Source organism: Phyllobates terribilis, unplaced genomic scaffold (assembly GCF_046119375.1).
Source record: "Phyllobates terribilis strain yellow unplaced genomic scaffold, ASM4611937v1 Scaffold_4__5_contigs__length_816908805, whole genome shotgun sequence".
NCBI classification, from domain to species: Eukaryota; Metazoa; Chordata; class Amphibia; order Anura; family Dendrobatidae; genus Phyllobates; species Phyllobates terribilis.
The window spans coordinates 374,000,139-374,019,515 of record NW_027362764.1 but is presented as its reverse complement, the minus strand read 5'-3'; the positions used below and the strand labels follow the sequence as shown (position 1 = coordinate 374,019,515).

The following is a 19,377-nucleotide window of genomic DNA, read 5'->3' as shown; positions in this document are numbered from 1 at the left end:
CATAATGACCAGTAGTCTACATTATGCCACAAACCTTACTCCAGTTTCTGACTGGAATAAGATTTACGGCGAGGCGAACGTCACTTTTAAGATGCGCCTGATTCATTACGGGGCTTGCATAGTGCTGACAAGGAAGAAGGAAGCTTTGTCAATGAACTACCGAAAAGCCACAGTGACAGCTTAGTATTTGTAGTTTACCTTTGATACGCTTACTCTCCAGGCTTTCCAAAACTGGACCTTTTCGTTTTGTAGTTTGCGACAACTGTGTAGAAACAGAAGGACGGCTGCCTTTCACATTGGCTCCTTTAAGATCTGCAACTTTCTTAAGAAAAACAAAAAATTGATTTATAATAGACACGGTTACTTAAAAAAAAAATAGCTGATAAAAGATTATTGGGGGATACAGAACCACGGGACATCCTAATGCTGTCCCTATGGTGGGATAGTATTAAATTTCATACCGTTACAACCTGGTCATCCACCACAACCTAAGCGGAAGTGGCGTTGACAGCCCATCCACTTGCTCCCCGCTGCTTGGTATTATGGACAGGCTTTTTTTGCCAGTCTGGGAGATATGGGGGTGCTTTTCCTGCACTTACTATGCCTTCTGGGGTTTACGGCTGGATAGGAGATTAGGATCTGCAGTATCAGATTAGCCCTTGTGCTTGAATGAAGTTTTCTATCGATCCTTGTCCGTATACATTACGTATTTTCCATGTTAGATTGGTATATATTGAATGCAATGGCATATGGGGGACTTGCATGTCTTCTTCTTTATGTACATTGACAGGGGATTTATCTGATGTATCTATGGGAGTTTGATGCATTTATGTGTTTTTGTAGTGTGTGCAGGATATATTTATATTTCTGTAGTGGATGGGCTCTCAGTGAGGGTTTTCACTGAGTTTTTACTCATGTTTTAAATGATTTTGTGTGCACAGATTCCCAAGTAGATGCTTTACAGAGCGGTAAAGCCGATGCCTGATGACGAACTGGTCAGGAAGCTCCTTCCACCCGCACAGAATACACCCTAATCCCAAATGGGGCCACCCGGGCCTTAGTGTTATAAGCCTGGACAATAGCAGACTTGATCCAGCGGGCAATGGTTGCTTTAGAAGCGACTTAACCCTTACGAGGGCTCTGTGGTATAATAAACAAGGAATCAGAATGCCTAAAAGAAGCAGTAGCCGCTAAATAATACAGCTCTAACAACGTACATGCTGTGCAGAACCTTCTCCCTTGGATGAGATGGTGCTGGACAAAAAGAAGGTAAAACAATATCTTCATTAGGGTAAAAACTCAAAACCACCTTCGGGAGAAAAGACGGAAGTGGCTTCAACACTACCTTATCCTGATTAAGAATAATGTAAGGGGCGCGACAAGATACAGCCACAAGCTCAGAGATCCTGCTAATAGAAGTAATGGCTATAAGGAAAGCTACCTTATAAGAAAGAAAAAGTACAGAGATCTCTCTGATTGGCTCAAAAAGTGGAGACTGAAGAGCCTCCAACACAAGATTCAGGTCGCAAGGGTCCCAATAGGGTGCCACACCCTGTAGAAAAGTCTTAACCTGGGGTAAAGATGCTAAATTCCTCTGAATCAGAATAGCCAGGGAGGACACCTGACCCTTGAAGGAGTTAAGCGCCAGCCCTCCAATCTGGTTAGTAAGAAAGAGAGCAGCACTGGATTGTAAAAAAAAAAAAAAGATAGATGAAGTATTGGTATACTCAAACCAAAGAAAATAAGTCCTCCAAGTGCGATGATAGGCTCGCAATGAAGATGGCTTCCGAGCTCTAATCATAGTCTGGATAACTGATTCAGACAGACCTATTGGCCTCAAAATTCCGGCTTCAACAGCCACACTGTCAAATTGAGCGCCCGTAAATTCGGAAGGAAAAACGGACCTTGGGACGGAAGGTCTGAGCTTTATGGAAGAGCCCATGGGATATCCACCAATAAAACTACATCCGGCGTACCTCATCACCGACAGATCTGCCTGAACACTTCAGGGTGAAGAGACCACTCTCATGCAGGTAGCTGCTAGCGACTTAAAAAGTCTGCCTCCCAGTTATATACCCCAGGTATATGAACTGCAGAGATTAGAGGAACCTTGTCCTCTGCCCACTTCAGAATTCCTGCAACTTCTGCCATGGCTGATAGGCTGTGTGTGCCCCCTTGGCGATTGACATAGGCCACAGCTGTAGCATTGTCTGATTGATCGGCAACCCCTCGACTAGGTGCTGCCAAAGTAAAAGAACCAGACGGATACCTCTGAGCTCCAGCACGTTGATTGGGAGCAGGCACTCTTGGCTGCTCCCCCTGGACCGTAAAGTGACGGAAAATTGCTCCCCAGCTGGACAGGCTGGCATCTGTGGTGAGCACCTGCCACTGAAGGGGACAAAAAGAGTGACCTTGAGTTAACAGTGGTGACGTCAACCACCAACTGAGAGACTGGTGACAGTGAAGGGGAAGACAAATAGGCCAATCCAGGGACTGCATTGATCTGTCCCAAGAGGCTATAAGCATGTTCTGTAGAGGCCTTGAATGAAATTGAGCAAACTGTACCGCCTCGAACGTCGTGACAATCCTTCCCAGGACCCTCATACAAAAAACGTAGGAAATGTCTGCCCGGTCATTTTAAAGTCCTGATGGAAGACTGAAGAGATAATTTCTTCTCCTCAGGAAGAAATACCACTGACTGTACGGTGTCTAAACACCATTCCCAAAAACAGAAGCCACTGTGTTGGAACTAAAACAGACTTTGTCCTGTTGACAATCCAACAGAATCGCTCAAGGGTCTGAAGAACGATCTGTAGGCTCTCTAGATTTTTCGCAAAGGATGGCACTTTGACAAGAATGTCATCCAGACAGGGGAAAACCATTATTTCCTTGGACCGTAGTAATGCCATAACCGGGACCAGGATCTTTGTAAATACTCTGGGCATTGTGGCCAGCCCAGAGGGAGAGCCCTGAACTCATTGACCATAACGTGAGGAAATCGCCGATCAACCGGAAAAATTGGCACATGCAAATAAGAATCTCAAATATCTACTGAAGAAAGAAACTCTGGTTTCCATGGATGAGACCACTGACCGGAGCGCCACCATCCTGAAGTGACGAAGCCGAACCCATCTGTTCAGGTGTCTTAAATCTAAAAAAGGCCCCACCGAAACGCCTTTTTTGGGGATAATGAATAGATTTGAATAAAACCCTTTGAAGCCCTCTGAAGTAGGGACACTTACAATAACCCCGGCTTGAAGCAGGATGGTTATTGCCTGGTCAAAATAGGCTCTCAAGCTCGGAGACCCGAGAGGGCGAGAGCAAAATAAGCGATCGGAAGGTAGAGCAGGGATCTCTATCCTGTAACCCGAAGAGATGACCTCTCTGACCCAAAGATTGCTGACTGCAACCAGCCATGCCTCTTGAAAAAGGAGGAGGCTGCCACCTATCTGAGAAGAAACCCCAAGTGGGGAGCGCCCGTCAAACGTAGACCCTCCTACCACCTCAGGACTCAGAGGGCCTAGCTCAGTGGGTGCCAGAGGGTGTGTGTGTGTGTGTGTGTGTGTGTGCGTGTGTTTTGCGCATTTTGCAGAGGGGCAGTGTGTGTGTGTGTGTGTGTGTGTGTGTGTGTGTGTGTGTGCGTGTGCACTTTGCAGAGGGGCAGTGTGTGCGTGTGCATTTTGCAGAGGGGCAGTGTGTGCGCATTTTGCAGAGGGGCAGTGTGTGCGCATTTTGCAGAGGGGTCCTCAGACCCCTTGTGAGACCATATGCTGGTGCGGTTGGCCCTGGGTTCGTCCTAATGCAGGACAATGCCACACAATACTGAGACTCATTTTGACATGTTTTATGGACATTACATCAAAGTTGGATCAGCTTGTAGTGTGTTTTTCCACTTTAATTTTGGGGGGGTGACTCCAAATCCAGGCCTCCATTGGTTAATAAATTTGATTTCCATTGATGATTTTTGTGTGATTTTGTCATCAGCACATTCAACTTTGTACAGAATAAAGTATTCAATGAGAATATTTTATTCATTCAGATCTAGGATGTGTTATTTTTTTGAGCAGTGTATAATAAATTCAATTAATACAACCTTTATTCAAAAATCCACTTTTAACGGTGATCAAAACATGATCTAGATAAAATGGTAAAAACAGACAATGCCTCTAGAGGGCACTATGGTAGCATCCAATATGATAATATAAATCTCAACAAAAAATGCAGAGGAGAAAAAAACATATATCCAAGTATAAGCAGGGTATCAATATAAATATAGGCTATGAATAGATAATGTTAAATGCCTATCACAATCCAAGGAAACATAATACCATACATACCGGTAAGTGCATAAAAATGTAGGCTCAGTCTACCTACCATCACATATAGTATCATGTGAAGTAGAAATTATATCTATAATCCATCTGTGTCAGCGGTGACAGAGTTCACACAAAAACGCACCCAAGTAGATGCAACCTGTATTTATCTACTGCTACTGGTATTGCATATAGCCCTCTTAAGACAAGTGTCTAGTCACAATAGGCATACTAGATAAGCTGATTCCTAATCTATAGGGGAGTGCCTGCTATCATGTAGAGATTTGTTACCTGTAAATTTGAGTACAGATGTACGCAGCACTCGCTCACCCCGACGCGTGTTTCACTTCTTCCGGGGCGTGTCAGGGTGAGGGTGCCACTGCCTAGATATATTCAGCTGTGACGAATGGAAAGATCGCTTCCCCTGCTACGTCATGACGCATCAGCATATAGCGCGTCCCCCAAGCCTAACTATCAAGCGAGATTCCCGGATATGCTCCGTGACCCGCAAGCGTGAAACGCATGCGGTCAGAGTTGGCGCATCCCATGAAGCTTGTGAGAGCCGGGAACACTTCGTGCAATAACTATATACAGAGGCTCTAATTTATGATATAATGTAATTTATTGTGGCAAAAAAGGGAATTGTATATTAGGAGCTTCAGTAGTCGAGTGCTTAGGACCAAATGGCCATGAGGCAAACAGTGCCAACTATAAGCGTATAGAATATCATGTACGAAACACATATAAAACAAAAGCTATTAATAATAATAATTTTTATTTTTATAACGCCAACATATTCCGCAGCACTTTACAAATTTTAGGGGGGACTTATACAAACAATACAGAATAAACATATCTCATATCGAAAGGAGTGAGGGCCCTGCTCGCAAGCTTACAGTCTATGAGGAAATGGGGGAGACACAAAAGGTAGAATGTACATATATTGTATAATGCAGCCTTGATATACTATATAGGATAAATAATACATGGACTGGTCGCCTGCCAGTATGTCTGCAGTCCTGACCGAGGCTATTATGTGAATGGTTGGTATGAACCTGAAATTGAAGAAGATTTTAATATGGGGGAAAACTGGGACGGACAACTGGGATGGACACAGTGTGTGGAGGCGATACGCCAGTCTAAAGAAATGGGTTTTTAGGGTCCGCTTGAAACTGTGGGTATTGGGAATTAATCGAACTGTCCTGGGTAATGCATTCCAAAGAATTGGCGCAGCACGCGAGAAATCTTGGAGACGGGAGTGGGAAGTTCGGATTATGGAGGATTTTAGTTTTAAGTCACTGGCAGAACGGAGGGCACGTGTAGGGTGGTAGACTGAGACAAGGGAGGAGATGTAGGGGGGTACTGAAGCATGGAGCGCTTTGTGGGTAAGCGTGCTAAGCTTAAATTGAACTCTATATTGGATGGGTAACCAATGCATTGACTGGCACAGGGAAGAGGCATCAGTGTAGCGGTTGGCGAGGAATATGATCCTGGCTGTTGCGTTAAGGACGGATTGGAGAGGTGAGAGTTTAGTAAGATGGAGCCCGATAAGTAGAGAGTTGCAGTAGTCCAGACGAGAATGAATAAGAGCTACAGTAAGAGTTTTTGCCGAGTCAAAGGTGAGAAAAGTCCTGATTCTTGAGATGTTTTTGAGGTGTAGATGATATGAATGAGTGAGTGATTTGATGTGAGGAGTGAAGGAAAGATCTGAGTCAAAAATTACCCCAAGACAGCGGGCTTGTTGCTGGGGAGTAATGGTTGAGCCACAAACGGAAATGGCAATATCGGGCACAGGTAGGTTAGTGGAGGAAGGAAATACGAGTAGTTCAGTTTTTGACAGATTCAGTTTTAGACAGAGGGAGGACATAATGACAATCACTGGTCTTTTGTAGTAATGCAAGGGTGATGTCCGGAGCAGAGGTGTATAATTGGGTGTCATCAGCATAGAGATGGTACTGAAAACCGAATCCGCTGATTGTTTGTCCAATGGGAGCGGTGTATAAGGAGAAAAGAAGGGGGCCTAAGACTGATCCTTGAGGGACCCCTACAGTAAGGGGAAGGAGAGAGGAGGAGGAGCCGGCGAAAGACACAGAGAAGGAGCAGTCAGAGAGATAGGAGGAGAACCAGGAGAGAACAGTGTCCTTGAGGCCAATAGAGCGGAGCATAGTGAGGAGGAGCTGATGATACACAGTGTCGAATTCTGCAGAGAGATCCAGGAGAATCAGCAGGGAGTAGTGACCATTAGATTTAGCTGTTTGTAGATCATTAGAGACTTTAGTGAGGGCAGTTTCAGTAGATTGTAAAGAGCGGAAACCAGATTGTAAAGGGTCAAGAAGAGCGTTGTCTGAAAGATAGCGGATTAGACGGGAATGGACCAGGCGTTCCAGGAGTTTAGAGATAAAGGGAAAATTGGAAACAGGTCTGTAGTTGGCCGTGCAGTTCTGGTAAAGGGATGTTTTTTTAAGTAATGGATGTATGCTGGCATGTTTAAAAGAAGAGGGAAAGATACCAGATGAGAGGGAGAGGTTGAAAATTTTAGTTAGGTGAGTGGTGACAGCTGGAGCAAGGGACTGAAGGAGATGTGAGGGAATAGGGTCACTGGTGCAGGTGGTTGGTGCGAGAAGATGCAAGGAGCCTGATCACTTCATCTTCCGTGACTGGTTCGAAATCAGAAAGTGAGCAAGATACAATGTGGCGGGGGAGAGCATGCATAACGTTTGGGGATTGGGAGAAAATTTCCTGTTGGATATGGTCAATTTTTTCTTTGAAATAATTGGCCAGATAGTCTGCGCTGAGGTCGGTGATCGGGGCCTGTGCTGTTTGATTGAGGAGAGAATGAAACGTGTTAAAGAGTCGTTTAGGTTTATTGGAAAGTGAGATTATGAGGTTGTTAAAGTAGGTTTGTTTGGAGAGGTGAAGCGCAGAGTTATATGTTTTCAGTAAAAATTTATAATGGAGGAAATCTTCGGGCAGATTAGATTTTCTCCACAGCCTTTCAGCACACCTGGAACACCGCTGGAGAAGACGTGTTTGAGGCGTGTGCCAGGGTTGTCGCCATCTATGCCGAATTGTTCTTTGTGTAGGAGGTGCGGCTTCATCCAGGGCGCATAGCATTATTTCGTTATAATGCTTCAATGCAGAGTCGGGACACGAGAAGGAGGAGATTGGGGCCAATGATTATTGCAACTTTTTCATAAATTTCTGGGTCATAATGGCGCGTATATTTCTATAAGTGTGGAAAGTGGGGAGGTCTTGAGTAGAGTCACAGTTCTTGACAGAGAATGAAAGAAGATTATGGTCAGACAGTGAAAGGGGAGTTAGTAAAGTCATGTACTGAGCAAAGCCGGGAGAAGATCAGGTCCAATGTGTTCTCGTCCTCATGTGTAGGAGAATTAGCAAGCTGTGAAAGGCCGAAGGAGGAGGTTAGTGATAAAAGGTGAGTGGCAGATGGGGAAAGAGGATCGCCAATTGGGATGTTAAAATCTCCCATGATTATCGTGGGGATGTCGCAGGATAGAAAATTTGGAAGCCAGGCAGCAAAGTGATCCAGGAACTGACGGGAGGGACCTGGAGGGCGATAGACAACGGCCACTCGCAGGGAGAAGGGCCGGTAGAGTCTGACAGTGTGGGCCTCAAAATAAGGGAAGATAAGGGAGGGTACTGGGGGAGGAGGGGATAACCTGAAAAGTACATTTTGTTGAAAGAAGCAGACCAACACTTCCACCTGATCTGCTGTCAGGTCTCGGAGTATGAGAGAAGTGTAGGCTACCATAGGAGAGAGCTGCAGCGGCGGTGGTGTCCGACTGCTGGATCCAGGTTTCAGTGAGAGCCAGAAGGTTGAGGGAATTAGAGAGGAAAAAGTCATGGATGCAAGAGAGTTTATTACATGCTGAGCGTGCATTCTAAAGGGCACAGTTGAATGAGACAGAAGATATGCAGGGAATATTAATGAGATTAGCAAGGTTACTGAATGTAACAGGAAAAGAGTTAGTGTTATTATTACTGGAGGGTCCTGGATTAGGAGAAATATCACATGCGACTAAGACAAGGAAGATACGAGAGTGAGCAGATGGTTGAGTGATTTGTGAGAGCGTTTCCTGTGTTGTATGGTGGGAATGAATGGATCTGTGTGGTATAACATTGTGAAGAGAGCATGAGAGCTGTACATAGGAGAAGAGAGGAGTGAGGGGTTAATATGGATGAAGTGTGCAGAATTTGTGGGAGAAAGGTGAATGTGGATGTGGATGATTGTAGCAGCCAGAATATAAATGGCACAGATACAAATGGTGAATACTGTTTGCAAAACAGATGACCTGGAAGCAAGTTTGTTTAATTGTCTTGCATGTCTTACCTGTCTCCTGCCCTGTCCAACTGCCATTTTCTAACTGCCGAGACACTTTGATAAATTATGACACTTCGATAAAGTATGCATAAATGCCCCCGCATAAATGCTGCCCCTTGACTATGTCTCAATATATAGGGACGTATCTGCTTAGATCTACACAGATTTAACTCGTTAGCAATCAATCAACTAGCTTAAGACAACAGGAGACCATAAAACTGCAGAAAAAAAAAAAAAAACAGACTGGCAACTCTACATGGATCATAAACTGTTAAAGTAAGTGTGATGACCTTAAAGTATCATGGATTAAACAACGTAGAGGAGTGAGAAATATATACCAGTGATTAGCTGCAGAGCATTGCAAGGAACATGGAGGTACAATGCAGTTTTCAGAATAGATCACACATAGTAGAGGAGTGAGAAATATATACCTGTAAGAAGAGAAGAAAGATGAATATTAGCAATGCCATATCTAGGCTATTGCTTAGAATGTAATATATCCCATAAAGACTTATCATAATATAATAAAGCTCTATATTTAATCACATTATTCTATTATATTGGCTAAATTGGATCCTCATCAATGGATTAATCAAAAAGAAGAATGAGTGGAGTCCCATAAAATGTTGCATGTGGTAAGTAGTTACATAATTACCATATTTTTCGGACTATAAGACGCACCTTTTCCTCCAAAGTTTTGGAGGAAAATGGGGGGGGGGGTGAGTCTTATAGTCCGAATTTTTTGGGGGGGGTGGGCGTGAATATTCATGCCCTTTAATGAGCGGGCACACAAGACAGCCGGCAGCAGCAGGAGCAGCACCGCGGCTCCGCTGTGTGCCGGCTATGAAGGAGAGTCAAGGGATTGCTCCCCGCGCACACAGTCCCGGCGTGGGGAGCAGTGACTTCCGGCAGCTGATCTCTCCTTGTGAGCCGCGCATGGCAGTGACGTCATGCGCGGCTCACATGGAGAGATCAGTGAGGGAAGGCAGGACGCAGCACTGGAGGAGAGGCGAGTAGGAGTATTTATTTATTTTTTTTATGTGCAGCATGATGGCGATTAGGGGTGCCATGCATACCAGGATAGGGATGAGGGGTGCCATGCATACCAGGACAGGGATGAGGGGTGCCATGCATACCAGGACAGGGATGAGGGGTGCCATGCATACCAGGACAGGGATGAGGGGTGCCATGCATACCAGGATAGGGATGAGGGGTGCCATGCATACCAGGATGGAGGGATGCCAGGCATACCAGAATGGAGGGATGCCAGGCATACCAGAATGGAGGGATGCCAGGCATACCAGGATGGGGATGCGGACCACGCATAAAAGGAAGGGGGTATATATACCAGGATGGGGGATAGTCAGAATTGGGGGACATTACCCCTATACCAGTGTCAGCAGAAGACCCCCTCCCCCTTAAAAGTGCATCATGACCACATTTTTTGCTTACATTTTTTTTTCCCTCCTCTAAAATTTAGGTACCGTATATTCCGGCGTATAAGACGACCTGGTGTATAAGACGACCCCCCTACTTTCCTGTTAAAATATAGAGTTTAGGATATATTCACCGTATAAGACTACCCCTTTTCCAACGCATACCAAACACCGGTAAAAATTAAAAAAAAACAGATTTGAATTTAACATGGTCCTTTTTTAATTTAAATTCTTATGACATGCAGGTATATAGCAGGAAAACTGTCACTCATAAACATATTAAAATAGGGGGGACCCCACGTCATTTTTTGGGGGGGTCCCCCATTCTAATAGCTAGTAAAGGCTAGGTATTCAGCTGGGGGCTGATATTAGTAGCCTGGGAAGCTCCGTGGGTATTACCCCCTTCCCAGACTTCAAACATCTGCCCCAGCCGTCTGCTTAACCTCCGCTAGAGACTATAATGATGGTGGATCCCACGCCAATTTTCTTTTTAAAAAATCCTTTATTTTAACACTAAATGACAATTGAGGGGTTAATAAAGATGCAGTCCCTAAATTATTAATTTTGTAATTAATTTTTCCCAAAAATGTTGACGTGGGGCTTCGCCATATTTTTGTGTCCAGCCAGGTACAGCAGGCAGGAACGGGCTGCCCCCAACCACCAGCTGCCTATTTGTACCTGGCCGGACACAACAATATAGGGAAGCCCTTTTTTTTTTAATTATTTCAGGAAATAATAAAAAAAAAAAATACGTGGGGCTTCGCCCTATTTTTGTGTCCAGCCAGGTACAACTAGGCAGCTGGGGGCTGGAATCTGCAGCGCAGGGAGGCCCAAGCTTTCTGGGCCCCCCCTGCTGCAAATTGCAGTCCGCAGCCACCCCGGAAAATGGCGCGTTCATAGAAGCGCCATCTTCTGGCGCTGTACCCAACTCATCCAGGGCCCTGGTGCGGTGGCTCACTGGGTAATAAAGGGGTTAGGGCCAGCTTGGCATTATCAGCTGGCCCTAAGCCCGAAATTCATGGGGTCACGCCAATATTAGACATGACCGCCATGAATTTCTAGTAAAGTAATTAAAAAAAACACAACACCCAGAATAAAGTCCTTTAATTGAAATAAAGACACAATTTTTTAATGTTCTAAATTAAACCATACTTACCATCACGCCCATTCCAGCTGAAGCCAACGATCTCCTGCAATAAAAGTAAAATAATAAAGCAACCTCATCCTTACCTCTCCATGGTTCCCAGGACCGGTCCAGCTCTGCTACATTCACATGACAGGCTGGACCGCAGCAGAACGCTGCCATCCAGCTTGCCATGCGGCAGACACTGAGAAGCGCAGGCATACTTGTGCTCCTCAGTGTCTGACTGTGACGGCATCCAGATGAGCCGAGATCATGTCCAATGAACTCGGCTCACCTCATGCACGTCACTGACAGCGTGGGAAAATTCTCCTGCTCCCCGCATGCGCAGTAGAAGTTTCCCACGCTGTCAGTGACGGACGTCCAGGAGGTGAGCTGAGTTCATTGTCGGCTCATCTGGATGCCGTCACAGCCAGACACTGAGGAGCGCAAGCATGCCTGCGCTTCTCAGTGTCTGCGGGATGAGAGGCTGGATGGCAGCGTTCTGCTGCGGTCCAGCCTGTCATCTCGATGTAGCAGAGCTGAAGCTGTCCTGGGAACCATGGAAAGGTAAGGATGAGGTTGCTTTATTATTTTTCTTTTATTGCAGGAGATCGTTGGCTTCAGCTGGAATGGGCGTGATGGTAAGTATGGTTTAATTTAGAACAATAAAGAATTGTGTCTTTATTTCAATTAAAGGACTTTATTCTGGGTGTTTGTGTTTTTTTTAACTTTGACTATGGGGTTAGTAATGGGGGTGTCTTATAGACGCCTCTCCATTACTAACCTGGGCTTGATGTCAGCTGGCATTATAAGCTGACATCAACCCCAGCCCTATTACCCCCTGCCACCGCACCAGGGCAGCGTGGAAGAGCGAGGCTAAGTGCCAGAATTGGCGCATCCTATGGATGCGCCATTTCTGGGGCGGCTGACGGCTGGTGTTTCTAGCCTGGGAGGGGGCCAATATTCATGGCTCCCTTCCTGGGCTATTAATATCAGCCCCCAGCTGTCTGCCTAGCCTTTGCTAGCTATTAAATTAGGGGGGACCCCACGTCATTTTTTTGGGGGGGTTCCCCATTTTAATAGCTAGTAAAGACTAGGTATTCAGCTGGGGGCTGATATTAGTAGCCTGGGAAGCTCCGTGGGTATTACCCCCTTCCCAGGCTTCAAACATCTGCCCCAGTCGTCTGCTTAACCTCCGCTAGAGCCTAAAATTAAGGGGAACCCCACGCCAATTTTTTTAATAATAAATCCTTTATTTTAATACTAAATGACAAGTACAGTAACCAACACTATCACTGTACTTCATATATATGTGACTGACATGTTTCTATCTATCTAATCTATGTGTGAAGCTCTATTCTGTCTGTTATAAATTGTCGGGTACAGATGCTGAATTGCCGGCCGGCTTTTTTAAAGAGACAGTGCATGAAAACACTATTATTTGTTTTAATAAATCCTTTACACTAAATGACAAGTACAGTAAGCAATACTGTCACTGTACTTCATATATATGTGACTGACATGTTTCTATCTATCTAATCTATGTGTGATGCTCTATTCTTTCTATTCTAAATTGTCGGGTGCCGGCTTATGCCGCTGCTGAATTGCCGGCCGGCTTTTTATATATTGTCACAGAAGCGATGCGAACTTCCCTGCTCCGGACACAGCGCAGCGCTTCTGTGACAAGTGAAAGCTGTCGGCACAGAAGTCCTGCCCTGTGTCCGGAGCTGGGAATACGCAGCGATGTGTCAGTTTCAGCACAGAAGCGCTGACTGTCTGGACGTACCGCCGCCGTATTTTAACTCCCTCCACCTTATATTAACTCCGACATGGCAGGGATACGGCCACGGCAGCTTATTAACACCCCCAGAGTATCCCCGCATGTCAATTTCTGAAAGTTCAAAAGCATTACCGGCGTATAAGACGACCCCAGACTAGACAGAAGATTTTTCAGTCTTCAAAAGTCGTCTTATACGCCGGAATATACGGTATGTCTTATGGTCCGGTGTGTCTTATAGTCCGAAAATTACGGTAAATGAAGATGATGATCAGTAAATTGCTGCTGCTAATATCAATTTCAGATTAAATAAACTCAATTAATTGTATACACAAGTATAAAGTGCTAGGTGCAAATAAGGTTCTTATTATTTATTTGTGTGGCCTTATATGAACAATAATACCTATGTTTAAAAAGAGAATATTTAAAACTGTATATACCCATGCCTCTACATAGTTAAATAAATTAATTGTGTAAAATATGAGGACTTAATAGTAATTAATGTTGCAGTATACCAATTGGTGTGGATTCCCTTGTTCGTGGCTCTATGATTAATTAATAAGGGTGATCCTTTTCAGAGACTTAGTTGGCATGACTGTGGTAGGCCATATTAGGTAGAGAGTTTGATGTCTGCGTATAATGTATATTCAAATATAGGTAGCTTAGTATTGAGTATCATATTGTTTTGGTAGATGGTTGGGGTAGTTTATTAGATTAGAATTATCATCTATATTTCATGTATAGGGATACATATGTACATATTTTTATGTGTATATGTAAGCACATTTATGCACTTTTTTATTAACACATAGTACTTTAGGATCACTAAAGTTTTAGGGTATGTGCCCACGATGCAGATTTGAAGCAGAAATTTCCTGAGCGTTTTTGCCTCTCCCTGGCAGAAAAAAAGCATGCGGTTTTAAATGCATTTTTGAGAATCCTATGAATGATTTTTGGAGCTAAATAAAGTTGGTGGGACATTGTTTAAGCCCTTGGATTACTCAAGAACTGGGGTGAGTATATTGGTTCAATTAAATGACTAAAGAATGTGTCTATTATATTTCAAATAAAGTGTTTACACGGTGTCTGTGTGGCTTCTTTACTTTGTTTTGTCATGAAAAGGTCTGATTGACACCTTGACATCACCAAACAAAAGAGCTGGGTGTCAGCTTGTCCCATTCACCCAATCTTCATTAGTATTTCTATTCATGTAATTTATGCGACTGCTGGGAGATGTTTTTTTTAGCCAGGGAATGTGCCATATGGCAAACATTTCTCTGACCATAATTAACATCTCACAGCTGTTTTGTTAGCCGCTATGTCACCCTTCCCCGATCAGCACTCAACAGCGCTTTGGACACAACGTATTTATGTTGCATCCAAAACGCGGTGTTTTAATACCGCACTTTTGTTGTCGGTACATGTGAATCCACCGCATATAATGACCGTTCAATCGGTCAAAATCTGCAATGGAGACTAGCATGTCCGAGACAGAAATTGACATGCTGCAGGTGAGTTTGGGTACGTGGCCACGATAAGGAGCCGCTGCAGGTTTGACGCTGCGTGTATATACAGCGTCAAACCCCGCAGCATCCAGATGTTACGCTATAGTAGATGGGATCTCTAGAAATACCATGTGCACTATGCGTGCATCAGTGGCTGCAGATCACCAGTGGACACTGACATGCAGTGAAGATCAGCTGAAGAGCCCCGTTGAGATAGAGAGTGTTGGAAAATTCTTGTAAATTTTCCCAAGCTCAACAATGCCGGCTTCAGCAATCAGCTGATTGTCACGTGACCATCAGCTGATTGCTGCGGTACTGATCAGCTGATGGTTACGCGACCATCAGCTGATCGGTGACGTCCCTGATCACCTGATGGTCGCGTGACCATCAGCTGATCAGTGACATCATCGCAGGTCCTCTAAGCACACGAGTCCGCGCCCCGCAGTGTACGCTGGACTCCCGACGGGACAGCATCGCCCAGGATGACCCTGTGGGCCGCCGGAGAGGCGAGTATGAAGATCTTTTTTTATATTATACTTTTTAATTCTTTTTTTTTTTTTTTTAACTAGCGCTGGCACGCGGGCTGGGAGAAGCAGGCTGCTGCTTCTCCCATCCACACTGCTCTCACTGTTATCAGCCAGAGCAGCGGTAGGATGAGAGGAGTAGCAGTCTCCTCTCCCGACCTGGGCAACATCCGCTCATTGAACCACAGCAGATCCACATGTATAGATATTATACATGCAGGTTTGCTGTGGTTCAATGCAAGTCAATGGGCACGATTTTGCCGCAAAATCGCGCCTTTATTGGTTGTGCTGCAAATTTTTAAGCAATGATAATCTGCAGCGGAAATTTCCGCAGCATGCGGGTTATCATTGGGATATACAGTTTTAAATATTCACTTTTTAAACATAGGTATTATCTATAATATAACACTGCAAGCATCCCTCTGTCTGAAGCCTCTATAGACTGCGCATGTGCGACGCGCAGTCTGGCTCCAGACAGAAGAACGCATGGAGCCGTTACAGGTAAGAGGAGTGTATGGCGCCGGAGATCGCAGTATGCGTAGACACTGAACGCATACCACGATCTCCGGCGCCATACTTACATACCTGACCGGGAGGAGCATTGCCACGGTGCCTCTCTTCTCGCCGTAGACCGAGGCAGGAGTGAAGGCATCGGAGTCGGCGCATAGCTATATCCGGCGCCATTTTACTGAAGACACATTTGCAGTGTGTCTTCAGCAAAATGGCGCCGGACAGCGCGGTATGGGGACGTGCGTACTTCGGCGCCACACTCCTAACCCGGCCTCCAGTAGAATAGGATACCGCAGCGCTGGAGCACAGGGAAGAAAGGGGAGTATAAGTTGTTTTTTTTTTATGTGTGTGCAGCGTGAAAGGGATGAAGGGGCCACACATACCAGGATTGGGGGATGAGGGGGCCACACATACCAGGATTGGGGGATGAGGGGGCCACACATACCAGGATTGGGGGATGAAGGGGCCACACATACCAGGATTGGGGGATGAAGGGGCCACACATACCAGGATTGGGGGATGAAGGGGCCACACATACCAGGATTGGGGGATGAGGGGGCCCACACATACCAGGATTGGGGGATGAGGGGGCCCACACATACCAGGATTGAGGGGAGAGGGGTACCATGCATACCAGGATTGGTGGATGAGGGGGGGCATGCATAATACCAGGATTAGTGGTGAGTGGTGCTATGTATACCAGGATAGGGATGAGGGCAGCACATAACAGGATGGAGAAACAGGATTGGGGAGCACAAATACCAGGATGGGGGCAGCACAAATACCAGGATGGGAGACCACATACCAATAAAAATGCTCGCCACCCGGGCGTAGAACGGGCTCAATAGCTAGTTGTTTATATAAGGCCACATAAATAAATAAATAATAAGAACCTTATTTGCACCTAGCACTGTATACTTGTGTACAATAATTGAGTTTATTTAATCTGAATTTTGATATTAGCAGCAGCAATTTACTGATCATCATGTTCATTTAATTATGTAACTACTTACCACATGCAACAAGCGTTCCATTTTATGGGACTCCACTCATTCTTCTTTTTGATTAATCCATTGATGAGGATCCAGTTTAGCCAATATAAAAGAATAATGTGATTAAATATAGAGCTTTATTATATTATGATAGGTCTGTATAGGATATACAGTGGGTAAGGAAAGTATTCAGACCCTTTTAGATTTTTCACTCCACTCTTTGTTTCATTGCAGCCATTTGGAGCTCAGTAACAGCTCCTTGGGCAGTTCATTTGAGCTCATGATTCTCATTTGGTCTGACATTCACTGTGAGCTCTTATATAGAAGGTGTGTGCCTTTCCAAATCAAGTCCTATCAGTTTAATTAAACACAGCTGGACTCCAATGAAGGAGTAGAACTATCTCAAGGAGGATCCCAAGGAAATGGACAGCATGTGACTTAAATATGAGTGTCTGAGCAAAGGGTCTGAATATGTATGACCATGTGATATTTCAGTTTTTCGTTTTTAATAAATTTGCAAAAATTTCTACATTTCTGTTTTTTTCAGTCAAGATGGGGTGCAGAGTGTACTTTAATGAGAAAAAAAAATGAACTTTTTAGAATTTATCAATTGGCTGCAATGAAACAGAGTGAAAATTTTAAAGGGGTCTGAATACTTTCCGTATCCACTGTATTACATTCTAAGCAATAGCTTTTGTTATATATGCGTTTTGTACAGGATACTCTATATGTTTATAGTTGGCACGGTTTGCCTCAAGGCCATTTGGTCCAAAGCAGTCAACTACTTAAGCTCCTAATATACAATCCCCTTTTTTGCCACAATAAATTACATTATATCATAAATTAGGGCCTCTGTATTTAGTTATTGCACGAAGTGACCGCGCAGTTCGCGGCTCCCACAAGCTTCCTGGGGTGCGCCAACTCTGACTCTGGTCATGGCGCATATCCAAGAAGCTCACTTGATAATGAGGTTTACGGGAAGCACTATGTGCCGATGCGGCATGACGTAGCGGGGGAAGCGACCTTTCAATTGGACACAGCTGAACATATCTAGGCAACGGTACCCTCACCCTGACACCCCCCCGGAAGAAGCAAGGCAAAACGCGCGTCAGGGTGAGAGGTTGCTGCGGACATGTGTACTCACATTTACAGATAACAAATCTCTTTAAGATAGCGGGCACTCCCCTATAGATTAGACATCAGCTTATCTAGTATGCTTATTGCGACTAGACACTTGTCTTAAGAAGGCTATGTGCAATACCAGTAGGTAAATACAGGTTGCATCTACTTGGGTGCGTTTTTGTGTGAACTGTCACCACTGATACAGATGGATTATAGATATACTTTCTACTTCACATGATACAATATGTGACGGTAAAAATTGGAAGCTGGCTTGTTTAGGCGGGCTGCGCTGCGGGAATGAAGAGGATTGGGAATCCAAGACGGTTTTTATTAATACCAATGCGTTACTTTGCCTTTCTCAAGGTATAAAAAACAAAAAAAAAATTTTTTTTTGGGGGGGGGGGGGGGGGGGTTTATACCTTGAGAAAGGAAAAGGGCCGGCGCAGAAACGCGTTGGTATTAATGAAAAACAGTCTTGGAATCCCAAGCCTCTTCATTCCTGCAGCACAGAGCGCCTAAATGTGCCAGCTTCCAGTTTTTGCCATTACCTCTGAAAGAACCATTTCTTCCAGCCACGGGGCAGCAGCAGCGGCTTTTGATGCATTTATAGGTGTTGTGCCAGCACACAACAGCTTTAGGTGAGTGCTACCATTGATTATATCTACCCCTTGCCAGACGGTATTGCCCTATTTTGTGTGCGCTTTTGTCCCTCTCCAGAGCTTCTCAATATGTGACGGTAGGTAGACAGAGTCCACATTTTTATGCACTTATGTATAGTATTATATTTCCTTGGATTGTGATAGGAATTTAACATTATCTATTCATAGCCTATATTTATATTGATACCCTGCATATACTTGGGTATATATTTTTTCTCCTCTGCATTTTTTGTTGAGATTGATATCATATTGAATGCTACCATAGTGCCTTCTAGAGGCATTGTCTGTTTTTTTTTCCATATTATCTAGATCAGGGGTCTCAAACACGCGGCCCGCGGGCTTCATGCGGCCCCTGAGGCTGCTTTATGCGGCCCGCAGGCACAGACCCCTTCATGATCCTGACTTGGTCCAGGAGGAGCCGCAGACAGCAGCACTGCATTGCCGCACAGAGACCGTCTCCAAGCAAAGCATTTCCAATGCCAGCCGCCGGCCAATCAGAGGTCAGCAGCTTATATCTGCGTGCCGGCGCAGCGAGTAGGACGTCACTGCCATGCGCAGATGTCAGCAGCTGGCCTCTGATTGGCCGGCGGCTGGCATTGGAAATGCTGTGCTGGGAGACAGTCTCTGTGCGGCAATGCAGCGCTGCTGTCGGTGGATCCTCCTGGACCAGGTCGGGATCATCAAGGGGTCGGACTCTGTGGTGCCTGCGGGCCACATCTGCAGGAAGGACGCCGAGGAAACGGAGGACAGGTGAGAATCCTCTTTTTTTCCCCTATTTTATGTATGTGATGAACAGCACAGGGGGCCCATAGCCACAGGATGGGGACCTGGATGGGGCCCATAGCCACAGGATGGGGACCTGGATGGGGCCCGTTGCCACAGGATGGGGATCTGGATGGGGCCCGTTGCCACAGGATGTTTGCCATTATTACTATATGATGCTAATTGTAAGACAATATTACTGTATGTGGCAAATTGGGGGAAACAAAATTGTAAAAATTAAAAAAAAATAAATAAATAAAAGCATGAAAAAATATTGAGCACTAAAAATGCAGTTTTATATGTAAACTAAAG

At 44.9% G+C, this 19,377-nt stretch overlaps 1 protein-coding gene across 1 annotated transcript in view; it reads right to left on the bottom strand.

Moving 5' to 3' along the window:
- ZNF830 (zinc finger protein 830) overlaps nucleotides 1–19,377 on the bottom strand; it is a 132,947-nt gene that overhangs the window by 86,856 nt on the left and 26,714 nt on the right. The window contains exon 3 of the mRNA XM_073678465.1: nucleotides 199–322. Within this exon, the coding sequence (XP_073534566.1) occupies nucleotides 199–322 (124 nt within the window). The remainder of the gene's footprint in view (nucleotides 1–198; nucleotides 323–19,377) is intronic.